The sequence below is a fragment of the Oppia nitens genome, unplaced genomic scaffold, assembly GCF_028296485.1.
Source record: "Oppia nitens isolate AA-2021 unplaced genomic scaffold, nextdenovo-longstitch-racon4-pilon3 scaffold27_pilon_pilon_pilon, whole genome shotgun sequence".
NCBI lineage: Eukaryota > Metazoa > Arthropoda > Arachnida > Sarcoptiformes > Oppiidae > Oppia > Oppia nitens.
The window spans coordinates 2,048,927-2,062,265 of NW_026533207.1; the positions used below are offsets into that span (position 1 = coordinate 2,048,927).

Below are 13,339 nucleotides of genomic sequence, written 5' to 3' on the forward strand. Positions count from 1 at the left end.
AACATTTAAATAATTTTTTTTTTTAAATACTAATACTAATAATATAATTTTGATAATAATAATTATATCACCCACTTATTATCACAAATATCCATTTATTTATTTATTTTTTTAAAATTAAATATATTATTAATTATTAAAAATTATAATATAGAAATTTTTAGTTTAATTATTTTTAGTTTTAATWTTTTTTTATAATCACATAGTAATTATAACATTATAATTAACTAATAATTATACTATAGTAATAAAATTTATTGTTAATAGATATTATTAATTTAAAAATTTGAATATATAATTATTATTTTCTATATAWAWWTATATATATATATATTATAACTATTACAATAAAAATGTTTTTTTTTATTGTTGCCATTAATAGTATTAATATTATTAATATTGATGTGTTTTGTGGTAACCATTTGATGATAATGTCTTCAAATCTCTGGGATCTTCAATATATGATTTGCCGATTATTACTTTTATTGTTGCCTTTATTATTAACTATTGAAAAAACAAATATCAAACAAATAAAAATATTAAACAAACTTTTAGATCATTTATATATATATATATATATTTGTAAATAAATAATAATTAATAATTAATTAATTTATAAATTATATATTAGTTTTTTTTTCAAAAAAAAAAAACATAATTAAAATCAAACCATAAACCAGTAGATATCCATTGCTAGTATAATCCATAGCATTGTAAACAATAGTAACATAAACGGAAATTTTTGGTTATTTTCATCAGTAAAATATACAGCACTCGTATAAATAGCTTTCAATGGAAACCAATATAACCGACAGATAATCCTATTAATTATTATTATAACAAAAAAAATTGTTTTTTAAAAAAAAGTACAGTAATTAATATATAATAATTATAATAATAATAATAACAAACAAAAAATATTTTTACTAACCATGAGGTGGCAAATAATATAAAATTCAAACCAATTAGCTTATTAGCTAACTGTCCATAGAGTCCGGTCAGGTGTTTCATTGTTAGCAAACATTTGCCCAATTCTAGCCATATATCGCATGAATCGTGTGTTAGTAATACAATTAGACCAACTCTATGGGCACTGGTATGTGTGTCAACAATACAAAAATAAAAATTAGTTTTATTTATTTCTAAAACTGGTCTACAGTTTATTTCGTATGGGACAAGTAGGTAGGGTTAGGAGGATAGGGTAGGAGGGGTGGGATTCATATAGATTATTGTCGTATACCTAGTCAACAATGATATGGCCAACAGTACCAGTGTTACGATATGATGGCTGAACATAACTAATGTGTCTTTCCTCCACTCGTCCAACACAAGTACCGCATATATAGAGTGTATATAAAAACTGATTTCCACTAAATAGAGTAACCGTACGTTTGTCGGTACCGTATCGTCCATTGAATAGTCTAAGAGAGAGAGAGAGAGAGAGAGAGAGAGAGAGAGAGAGAGAGAGAGAGAGAGAGAGAGAGAGAGAGAGAGAGAGAGAGACAGAGAGACAGAGAGAGACAGAGAGAGACAGAGAGAGACAGAGAGAGAGAGAGAGACAGAGAGAGACAGAGAGAGACAGAGAGAGACAGAGAGAGACAGAGAGAGACAGAGAGAGACAGAGAGAGACAGAGAGAGACAGAGAGAGACAGAGAGAGACAGAGAGAGACAGAGAGAGAGAGAGACAGAGAGAGACAGAGAGAGACAGAGAGAGACAGAGAGAGACAGAGAGAGACAGAGAATTAAGAGAGACAGAGAGAGACAGAGAGATTATATAGAGAAGAGAGAGAGAAATTAATATAATTAATGAAATATTGATATTAAATAATATATATATATATATATATATATATATCTAATAAATATATATATAAATTATAAGAAATATATATATATTTATGGCATATATAATACCTGACCAAATATGTTGGGTTTCAGTAAAATAATGGCAACAATTTTGACCAAACAATAGATAGATGAGAAATGTAGTGGTAAATATATAGTAGGAAACTTTCCAGGAACTTTCGGAAAATTTTCTAATATTTGAACCAATCGATTGGGCAAATGGCTAATATTAATAATAATAATTTTACATAATATAACTATTATTATTATTGATTAAATATTTATATATATATATATATATATATATAATATTATTCATAAATTATACCCTAAATATGTATTTACTGGTCAAATATCGGCCAATAGTCCAGCCGATGGCCAACACAACAACCGCTATACAGTCGGCAGTGGCTAGTCGTTGGCCACATTCCCGTAGATCATCCAATGTATTGTCGGGAAACTTATAATTAGATTTAAGCCACAAATAGTTTTCACTGGCAAACAATGCCGTACTTTGGATAATATCCATAAAACTGGGATCTGATGTCAAACCCGTAGTAGTAGTGGACAACATCATTGTCACCATTGGACTAGTATTTTCCCCAATAATTTTATTTAGGATAATATATTAGTGTAAATGTAGATAAAATAATAAAATATAATTTAATTTAATTAAGTTTTAATTTAATTTTTCTATACATATATACTGTATAAATATTATTATTATTATAATTAAATTATTACTGTATAATAATAATAATAATAATAAAATCATAGTCATATATAAAGTATCAGCAATTTTTTTTACAATTTTAAACTAAATAAACAATTGATTTTATTATAGTAATTATTATAAGTGTTTTTTTTTAAAAAACACATTATTTTAATTTTATATTAAATACACTATTAGTTGTTTAAAATAATATAATATTATTTTTTTATAAAAAAAATATTATTTAATAAATGTTATTATATTTAGTGTTTTTTTTGTTTCAATATATTATATATAAAATATTTATAAATTATAGTTTCATTATTAAATTGAAATATTTATATCAATTAAGACAACACCAAAATAAAACATGAAATTAATTAAGTAATTAAGTGATTGTTATATATATATATATAATATTCAATGTCATACTAATATAATAATAATTTTTTTTAAAAAAATTTATTACCGCTAACAAAAAAAATTATTTAATATTTTAAATGTATGTATGTTTTTTTCAACAATAGATATATACATATATACAGTATGTACAAAATTTTCCAACATAATTGTTTTAAATAAATTTTTAATTTTAATATATTTTTAATAAAAATAATAATGTACAGTATATTTATTTTATTTTTTTTCAAAATAAATTTATTTATCTATTTATTAATAATTTGTATCAACAAAAAAAAAATTAAATGAAATTATTACAGTATTATTATTATTAATAATAATATTATAATAGTAATGATAAGTAGTACTTATTAAGTTACAGTACAGTATAATAATAATAATTAATTTTTAAAAAAATAATTTTTTTTACAAAAAAAATATTTATAAATTGTTGTTCAATATAACTGATTGATAACATATTTAAACAAACAAACAAAAAATGCGATAATAATAATAATAATTTTGATAATAATAATAAGTATATCACAAATTATATATTGATTGATATGTTTTGTAATTAAATTTGTTATTATAATTCAATAATTATTATTTTTTTAAATTTTATTAATATTTTTAATGAAGTTTTCTTCGGGTATAAACACTACCATTATTTGTCACCAATTTCTTGTTGTTTTGATTATTGTTATTATTATTATTATTATATTTATTTGTATTATTATTATTAGTTGTAGTAATAATATTGCGATTACTTTTTGATGACTTATTTACAGAATATTCTCTATTATCTTCAATCTTTGATTTACCAGTTATAACATTCACCGATAATTTGATGATAAACTATATATAATATATATATATATTAGTATTAGTTAATAATTAGTTAATTAATTTTATAATACAAAAAAATAAATAAATAAAATAAAACATACGATAAACCAGTAGACATCCATTGCCAGTATAACCCATAGCATTGTATACAATACTAACATAAACGGAAATTTTTGGGTATTTTGTTGAGTAAAATATGCAGAACTCGTATAAATAGCTTTCATTGGAAACCAATATAACCGACAGATAATCCTAATTATTATTAATAATAATAATAATAATTAAATAATTGTTTTTTTAAATAATTAATAAATATTAATAAAAAAATTATTATTATTATTATATAGTAGATATAGACAGATAAATAATTTTTAAAACATTAATAATAATACTAACAATACATTATTTATATGTATTTAATTTCTTAAATATATATATAACTTTATAAATTTTTTTTAAAACTAAATTTTAAAAAACTAAAATAATTAACTATTTTTAACTGAAATAATAATTAAAATTGATTGATTGGGTGATTGTGTGATTATTATTATTAATGTAATATATCAACAAATAATATATCAAAATAATTAAATAACATTTTTTTTTTAAAAAAAAACTTCTCATTTTTATAACATTAAAAATATATTAGTAATTTGTTTGCTTATTATATTATATATATATATATATATATATATACTAAACTAATTATTGATAATATATTAATATACATTATTATTATTATATATATATATATATATATTGTATATATACATACCATGAGCCGACAAATGTTATAAAACTGATAGCAGTTAGTCCATCAATCAATTTGCCGACAATACCCTTGTATTTAAATAATAGCAAACATTTGGTCACTTCCATGGCTACATCACAGCCGTCGTGCAATAGCAACACAATCACACCCACCCTATGGGCTCTGGTATCACAAAAAAAATAAATAAATAAAATAAATACATAAATATAGTATTAATAACTTATATAAGTTTTATCCCCTCCCTCCTTCCCCCCAGTATGAGGGGTTTGGGATAGGGTGAAGGGTAATAGAGAGGTGGGGGGTAGGGGTGTCCATACTTAGTGGCCAACGATAATGACAACAGTGTCAGTGTTATGATATGATGGCTGAACATAACTAATGTGTCTTTCCTCCACTCGTCCAACACAAGTACCGCATATATAGAGTGTATATAAAAACTGATTTCCACTAAATAGAGTAACCGTATGTTTGTCGGTACCGTATCGTCCACTGAATAATCTGAATAATAATAATAATAATAGCAAAATAAATAAATATATAAAAGGGTTAGTCATAAAAAAMATATATATATATATATATATATATATATATATATATTATCAAAAAAAAATTATCTAGGTTATCTACCCTATTGTGTGTGTGTGTGTGTGTGTTATTAGCATTATAATTTAAGTAAGTGTTGTGTTGTTGTTGTTAATTTAGTAGCCTATATCCCTATCCCCTAATTATATACATACCTGACCAAATATTATGGGTTTCCAGAAAATAATGGCAACAATTTTGTCCAAATAGCAGATATACGGTATATAAAAATGTAAATAAATAATAGGAACTTTTCCAGGCACTTTCCGGAAATTTCTCAACATCCTTGCGCTTTATACGACACGATCGGGCAAATGGCTAAAACCAACCAAAAAAAACGGGTATTAAAATAAATTTTTGTAATAATAACTTAACCTTACCTTAAATATGTAACTACTGGTAGCGTTCCGGGCAATAGTCCAGCCAATGGCCATTAGGGCAATAGTTATATAGTCGACCGGTGCTATACGTTGGCCACATTCCCGTAGATCGTCCAGTGTATTGTCGGGAAACTTATAATTGGATTTAAGCCACAAATAGTTTTGTTTGGCAAACTGTGCCGTACTTTGGATAATATCCATTAAACTGGGATCCGATGCCATGAAACCACCCATGGATGTGATGGATGTGATGGATGGACTACTACTAGTATATATGGGGTTAGTTAATGATTCAATTGATAGGACACACACATACACACAAACACATACAATATATTATTATTATATGTATGTGAAAAATATTACTAAAAATAATAATTGTCTCTCAAATAATAATAATAATTTTGCAAAAAACAACACAAAAATTGTTTGCAATTTTTATAATTTTATTTTATTTTTTTTTTAGGTCGACACAACTAATTAACAATTAAATTAACACACAAATTAAATTACTTTAAAATTATTATTATTATTTTATAATAAAATGTATTATTAGTATACTTGTATTACACATACATACAGTACACACACTTATTAATAACTATAGTTTAATCCGTAAAACGCCCTCAAAAACTAAATTATAAGTTATAATGTATATAAATATGTGGAATATATATATATACAGTATATATATCTATATATTCAATATATATAATAATAATTATTATTATTATCAGTTGAATATATATATATATTAATAAATTGAATACACACTAATTGTATGCACTATATTAACTATATTATCACTTTATTTTTGGTATTATTATTATTATTAATATATATATATATATTATTTGCTAACTGATAGTAACTAACTGGTAGTAGTAAACATAGACAATAATAAAAACAGTTTATATAAATATTAATATATATATATATATATATATACTGTATATACAGTATAGTTGAGAAAACTTACTAATAATAATATAAAGACACTGATAATATTGAATATATTAAATACTGTATAATAATAATATTAAGTGTATATTACTAACTAATTTGTTTTATCACCACTACTAATATTTTTTATATATATTTTTTTGCGATAAAAAAAACATAATTTAAATAACTTTCAATATACACTGTATTATAGATATACAGTAAATACATGTACTGTATATTTATTATACACACACACTGTGTAATGGTAGACTATGGTGGTTTAGATTTTAGGTAGGTTAGATTTTGTTTGTTTGTTTGTTTGTTGTTAATGATGATATACCCTTACGGTAAGGGTTCCCCTACCCTATCCTCAATTACTCCTATAGGCTATCGCCACCCCTTTCCCCTTTAGGCTATATAAAGCTACCCTAATTAAAATTTTCAGTACACTACAACAAAATGTTTTTTTTCAAACTAATAAAATATTTAAATTATATTCCTATACTAAATGTTTATACATTTTTCAACAACAAACAAAAATAAAATATAAAAAGATAAAGTTGACTGTTAATGAAAATATTTATTTAAAAATTTTTTAAATATATATATATAAATAAATTACTCTATGAATCACACATTTTTTTTAAAGAGTGATATTTCAAATTAAAATCCAAAAAAACACGTTTATATTACATACACATAAAAAACAACATTAAATAACTTTATATATATATATATATAGTATATATATAGTATATAGTATATGTATGCATTATACTATATATAATATGATATTTTAATTTATCATTTTATATATTATTAATGACTAAAATTAATGATGGTTAACTCCCCTAAATAAACATAAATTATTTATATATATATATATACAGTATATTTCATAAATAAAATGTAACACTTATTTTAATACAATATATATTATATATTATTAGACTGTATATTATTAATAGTGTTGATACTGACTATTGATAAGATTATATATATATAAAAAAAGTAATATTAGTTTAAATTGATAGTAATTTTCAATAAAATAATAATAATAACTTGTTGTCATATTTAAGAATCATATGATATGATATATAGTAATTAATTAATGTTAGAAATTAAAGTTTAAATTTTATTTTTATTTTTTTTTTAAATCAGATTATTATTAATATATAGTATTTATATTCAATGCTAAAATATTTTTTAAAAAGTTTTTTTTTTCTTAATAACTATTAGTATAAATATTTGTTAAGTGTTTTTCAAAGTTATTAACTGTTTGTGTGTGTAATATAACTGTTTAAAAATGTTTTATTTTTGTTGTTGTTGAATGATCTGTAAATATTTTTTATTAGTAATTAAAAATTATTATTATTATTATTAATAAATATAAAATAAATAAAACAATGTCACCAATGGTTCAGCAATTTTTTTAATCTCAATATAATATTGATGTTTAAGAAAAAATAATTATATTTTATTTAAAATAATTTATTATTATTATTATTATTATTCATAATTACAATTTTAAAACATATTAAAACTTATATATACTGTATATATTTTTTAAATTTTTGATAAAATTTTTTATATTAATAGTATTTTTTGCTATTTTTTAGAAAAATTATTTATCAATAAATATAATCTAAATATCCGTTATATAAAAATTTTTTAAAAATAAGTTTATATATATATTTTTATTAAAATTTATATGTGTTTTTTATGCAATTATTGCAATATTTATATCAAACAAAAAAAATTTATTATATATTTTTTGTTATCAATAATTAATAACTACTTATTAAGTTAAGTTAATAATAATAATAATCTAAATTCATTAATGATCAAGAGCATTTTTTAAAATTATTGATATATTTGTATTTTTTTAATCTAATAATAATTATACCAATTTTAAGTTTAAATTATATTATAAACTATTGATAAAATTAATGTAACAAAAAAAATTATGATAATTATTATTATTACAAATTTTTTATTTTATAATCATTTATTTTAAAACAATTTTATTGTTGTCGATAAATATTAAGTTAGTTTTAATTAGTTTTTTTTATACAATAAATTATTAAATTAAGTAGAAATTATTATTTTAATTATAATTATTATTTGTTTTGTTGTTAAAAGCGAATCATTTAATATATCTATAATTCAATAATAATAATAATATGAAATTTTTGTGCAATTTTTTTTGGATTAAATTTTAACAAAAATATTTGTTTTTTGGGGTTAAATATTACAGAGAAAAAAAACAATGTCATCAAATAAAGCTATTATATATATAGTTATATACAAATATATATATATATAACTACCTGTATATATATACAGGTAAATATCACACACACACACTCACACACTGTAAATAAAAAAAATCAAATGTAATTGTAATTAAATTTTAATAATATCTACTATAATAAGTTATAATAACTATATCTATACTATCTATCTATCTATATGTATATATATATTTACAACAACAACAAAAAAATAAATGTAAAAAATATCAATAATTTATTATTTGGTTTTTTTAGATTCATTTTTTTGGTGGCGAAAAAAAACATTATTACTAATACTATGAATGTGTACTTAAAGTTATGAACAAAAAAAAAATTTTTTTCAAATAATAATAATAATGAAAAATATCTATAAAAACAAATTGAATTTATGGACAAAAATTAATTATCAGATATTTTTTGTTTGTTTGAAATTTTGTTTTTTAAAACAATAATAATATCTCCTTTTGTTTTCCCCTCAAAAATACTGGTCGTCCTTAAAACCCCATAAATCTTGTCGGGCTATCGGCTCCCGAACCCTAATGGTCGACAATCCAGTCGACGTCGCCGACTGTTTGGATTTCAGTTTACGTTCGTAAGCGTAGACCCGATCCCAGTCGACAATTATTTCGCGCAGTTTTGTTTCCGACCATTTGGCCAGTTCTTTGGTAATCAATCGGATCCGGGATCTGGGATTCTTGTTGAATACCCGAGCATTTTCGTACATTAGTCGTAAATCTTGGCGCATATCTTTCGGATTCATATAGATATCTGAGTCTAGTTTCTTCTGAATAGTACTCAAATCAATGGGATTATGAATGACTGTTAAATATTGGGGAAATTCGTTGGTATCGACCGGCTGTCGAAACGGTAGGGTATCGTCTTTTTTGAGCATTTCGTCGATAAATTTTTGCGAATCCTGTTTCCATTTTTTACTATCTGTCCGATCCGTACGTTCCAGTGGTATATCAACGCTACTGCCGCCGCCGCCACCGCCTGATGACTGTCTCGGACGCGGTTTCTAATCAATAGAAAGAGAGAGAATAGAGAGAGAGAGAGAGAGAGAGAGAGAGAGAGAGAGAGAGAGAAAGAGAGAGAGAGATGAGAGAGAGATGAGAGAGAGAGAGAGAGAGAGAGAGAGAGAGAGAGAGAGAGAGAGAGATGAGAGAGAGATGAGAGAGAGAGAGATGAAAGAAAGAGAGAGAGAGAGTTAGAGAAACTAACTAACCGTTTGTTTCGATTTGTTTTTCTTTGATTTCAATTTCTTTGATTCACAACTAATACTATTACCGCCGCCGCCGCCACCGACTGATGACTGTTTCGGACGCGGTTTCTAATTAATAGAAAGAGAGAGAATAGAGAGAGAGAGAGAGAGAGAGAGAGAGAGAGAGAGAGAGATGAAAGAAAGAGAGAGAGAGAGAGTTAGAGAAACTAACTAACCGTTTGTTTCGATTTGTTTTTCTTTGATTTCAATTTCTTTGATTCACAACTACTACTATTACCGCCGCCGCCGCCGACACCACAACTCGGTAACACTGGTGGTCCGTCTCCGCGTATATATTCAATATCAATGGCCGCCGCCGCTGCTACCGCCGCCTCCTCACTGATTTCCGATTGGCTACGCCGTGGCAATTGTTCATATTTACCGACATATTCATCGCAGTTTTCATCAGTGGCTCGGGTATCCGTAATCACATCCAGGTATAGTTGGCACAACTGGTCCAACAATTTGCGCCAATCATCGGTTGCGTGGGTAAACAGTCGACAATTGTCGCGCATTAGTTTCAAATCGTAACCAATGGCTTCCTTACGCCTGTAAAACATATTGTTTAGACGTTCCCTAATAATAGCGGGTGTTATCGGATAAGCGAAATAGGGTAGGGCTTGATAGTAGTCCTGCAAACTGTTGACCAATTTCGCGTCGATACGGCTATCAATGGCCGACAATGTCTTGTAGATACGCCTACATTCGTGATACCTCCACAGCGGTAGATCTACGCCATCGACTTCTGGCCATTCACGCAAATACGGCCTATAGTTTGTGTCCAACAAGTGCTGACGTTTGACCGGCAGTCCGTACTTTATTGATCGGTCCCGCTCCTGGTCGCCCACATCATAGATATCCCACGGACTCAGATTGTCTTCGTCGCCATAGTTGAACCGAACTCTAACCGAATTGTAGGCCGACTGGGGATAATTCTGGTCGAAAATACTGGGACACTGTACTACCCGACCAAACCACCAGCTATACGTACCGTTAGACTTACGAAATATTGTCTTAAATTCATTACCCGCTGACCACGACTTCATTAGTTGACAATCTGAATGAAATTTTTCTAATACCAAGAAATCATAGATACCGGCCATCGGCCTATAGAGTACGGTAAACTGTTGATGGCTACCAGTGTTCAAATAGTCGACTGTTTCCAATTGAATGAGCGTAAACTGTATGTTATGTTTTTGTAGGAACTTGATCCCAAGGATTCGGGCATGAATTTCGCCAATAATGGCCGCCTCGGGTACCGATCGGCGAATGTCGTCCAGCGAACACTTGAATAGCCTGTACTCGTCCTGTAGGTCCATAAACGGAAATTTCATGTAGACTTGATGGGCGTCCATCATATAGACAACTCGATCGCCAATTTGGCCGATAAACGGCGTCCGACGGGGCAGTGTTTCGCAAACCCAATGGCGATAGTCGTCGTTGATTTGTGGCTTTTTACCAGCGGTTCCGCCGCCGCCGCCGCCGCTGACACGCGGCTTACGTTGTTGTTGTTGTTTTGCATTGAGATTCTTGTGCTTATTATTGAGCCTATTATTGCTACTGTCTTTACCACCACTACTACTCTTGTTGTTGTTGTTGACGACAGCTTTTCCCGTCGTCACCGCTGCCGACGCCGCCGCCGCCGCCAACTTCTTCGTGTGGCATAATTGTCGCTGAATTTTATATTTGTGCTGTAATTTACTTATGGGTGATGATCTGGTTGTCGCTGATGATGATGATGATGATGATGACGATGACAATGACGATGATGTTGTTGATGATTGTGATGACAATGATTTAGCTAATAATGGTGTTGTTGTCGCTGATGATGATAATGAAATGGTCGATGACTTCTTCAATGATAAGCTCTTATTATTATTATTATTATTATTATTAGTAGTAGTAGTAGTAGTATAACCATAATTATCGGCACTAATATCCCACATATGGTCGTCGTTGACTATCGATTGCATTGAGTATAGATGTTTGCTTAGATCACTGTTCAGGTCATCATCGGTATTATCATCGGTGGTAATCATCTTTGTCCGCCCATTACTATCATTATTATTATTATTATTATTATTATTATTAGATGAAACCATAGATTCACTGTCGATACTTGTGTTATCACATAATAGTTTCGGACGTTTAACGTCCTTCTTGTTGTCGTCGCCTATAATATCACCGGTTTGTTGGCCATCACTACCGCCGACGCCGCCGCCGCCGTCGACGCCATCACTAAAATCACTTCTAACTGTTAGCGTTTGTTTTCGTTTTCTTTGGTCACCCGTCGCCGTCATCTTCGGCGTCATCATCGCCTGCCTATAGGTTACATCTGACGGATCCGATTCGTTGACCAGTCGTTCAACGACTTTTCGTTGGACAGCGCTGTCCAGTATTGATTGAAATGCAATCTTCAGTTCATTGTTTGGCATCGAGTTTGCTATAAAACTCTTATATTTGACAAACAATCGGACAAACGTTACTTTTCGATGATTTTTTTCGACTGAATCCATACAAGAGATTAACAATTTATCGGATATTTCTTCGTCATTGTTGTTGTCATTGTTGTCGTCATCGTTGTTGTCGTCGATATCGATAACAAACTCGTAGTCGACATGAGATTCTTCTTTATCTTCTTTATCTTTGTCTTCATCTATGTCTTCATCAATGTCTTCATCTTTGACTTCGTCTTTGACTTCATCTTCTGTTTTGATTTCATTTTTGATTTCAATTTTAACTTTTGTTTCTTTGGTTTCGTCGTCTACTTCTTCCTGTTGTTGTTGTGTCTTCAATATTGGTGTCACAGAAGAAACTGATCCATCGGTGGTATTGTTGTTGTTGTTGTTGTTGTGTGTATTCATCGCCGCAAACAATAACAAACAACATGAAGAAGAAGTGGTGACTAAATAATAATAATAATAATTAATTAACTATTAATTTATACACAAAAAACAATACAAAAAAAACAATAATTAAATAAAATATTTTTGAAAACAATTTTTTTATTTGTGTTTTGTTTTTGTTTTTTGATATGTGATTACAGTATAGTATAGTATAGTACAGTATAAACTCATTACAGTATTTATTACTTATGCAATATATTATGTCAAAAATAAAAACTTATTTACTATTCGATTATATACGAAACCAAAACAAATAGTAGAACGCATAGCACATAGATATATCATAGATGATTATACACTCTTAATATATATATATATATACATATAAATTTAAATAGTATGTATAATAACTATGTAACTTATATATATAATATATAGTCTATGCTTTGTATTA

At 26.9% G+C, this 13,339-nt stretch overlaps 3 protein-coding genes across 3 annotated transcripts; all 3 read right to left on the bottom strand.

Annotated features, from left to right (window-relative positions):
* Window positions 1-393: 393 nt before the first annotated feature.
* Window positions 394-2,446, bottom strand: LOC128954461 (ceramide synthase 1-like). The gene is made up of 6 exons (XM_054300043.1): window positions 2,174-2,446; window positions 1,915-2,068; window positions 1,241-1,421; window positions 932-1,093; window positions 671-821; window positions 394-504 (listed from the first exon to the last, which is right to left on the bottom strand). The coding sequence occupies exons 1-6, from the start codon at window positions 2,429-2,431 to the stop codon at window positions 394-396; spliced, it is 1,017 nt and encodes a 338-aa protein (XP_054156018.1). The 5' UTR covers window positions 2,432-2,446.
* Window positions 2,447-3,589: 1,143 nt separating this feature from the next.
* On the bottom strand, window positions 3,590-6,031 carry LOC128954463 (ceramide synthase 1-like). The gene is made up of 6 exons (XM_054300044.1): window positions 5,540-6,031; window positions 5,315-5,477; window positions 4,895-5,075; window positions 4,581-4,739; window positions 3,907-4,057; window positions 3,590-3,814 (listed from the first exon to the last, which is right to left on the bottom strand). The coding sequence occupies exons 1-6, from the start codon at window positions 5,771-5,773 to the stop codon at window positions 3,590-3,592; spliced, it is 1,113 nt and encodes a 370-aa protein (XP_054156019.1). The 5' UTR covers window positions 5,774-6,031.
* A 3,085-nt stretch (window positions 6,032-9,116) lies between these two features.
* Window positions 9,117-13,019, bottom strand: LOC128954482 (bromodomain and WD repeat-containing protein 3-like). The gene is made up of 3 exons (XM_054300064.1): window positions 10,216-13,019; window positions 10,004-10,108; window positions 9,117-9,796 (listed from the first exon to the last, which is right to left on the bottom strand). The coding sequence occupies exons 1-3, from the start codon at window positions 12,901-12,903 to the stop codon at window positions 9,254-9,256; spliced, it is 3,336 nt and encodes a 1,111-aa protein (XP_054156039.1). The 5' UTR covers window positions 12,904-13,019; the 3' UTR covers window positions 9,117-9,253.
* Between the last annotated feature and the right edge of the window lie 320 nt (window positions 13,020-13,339).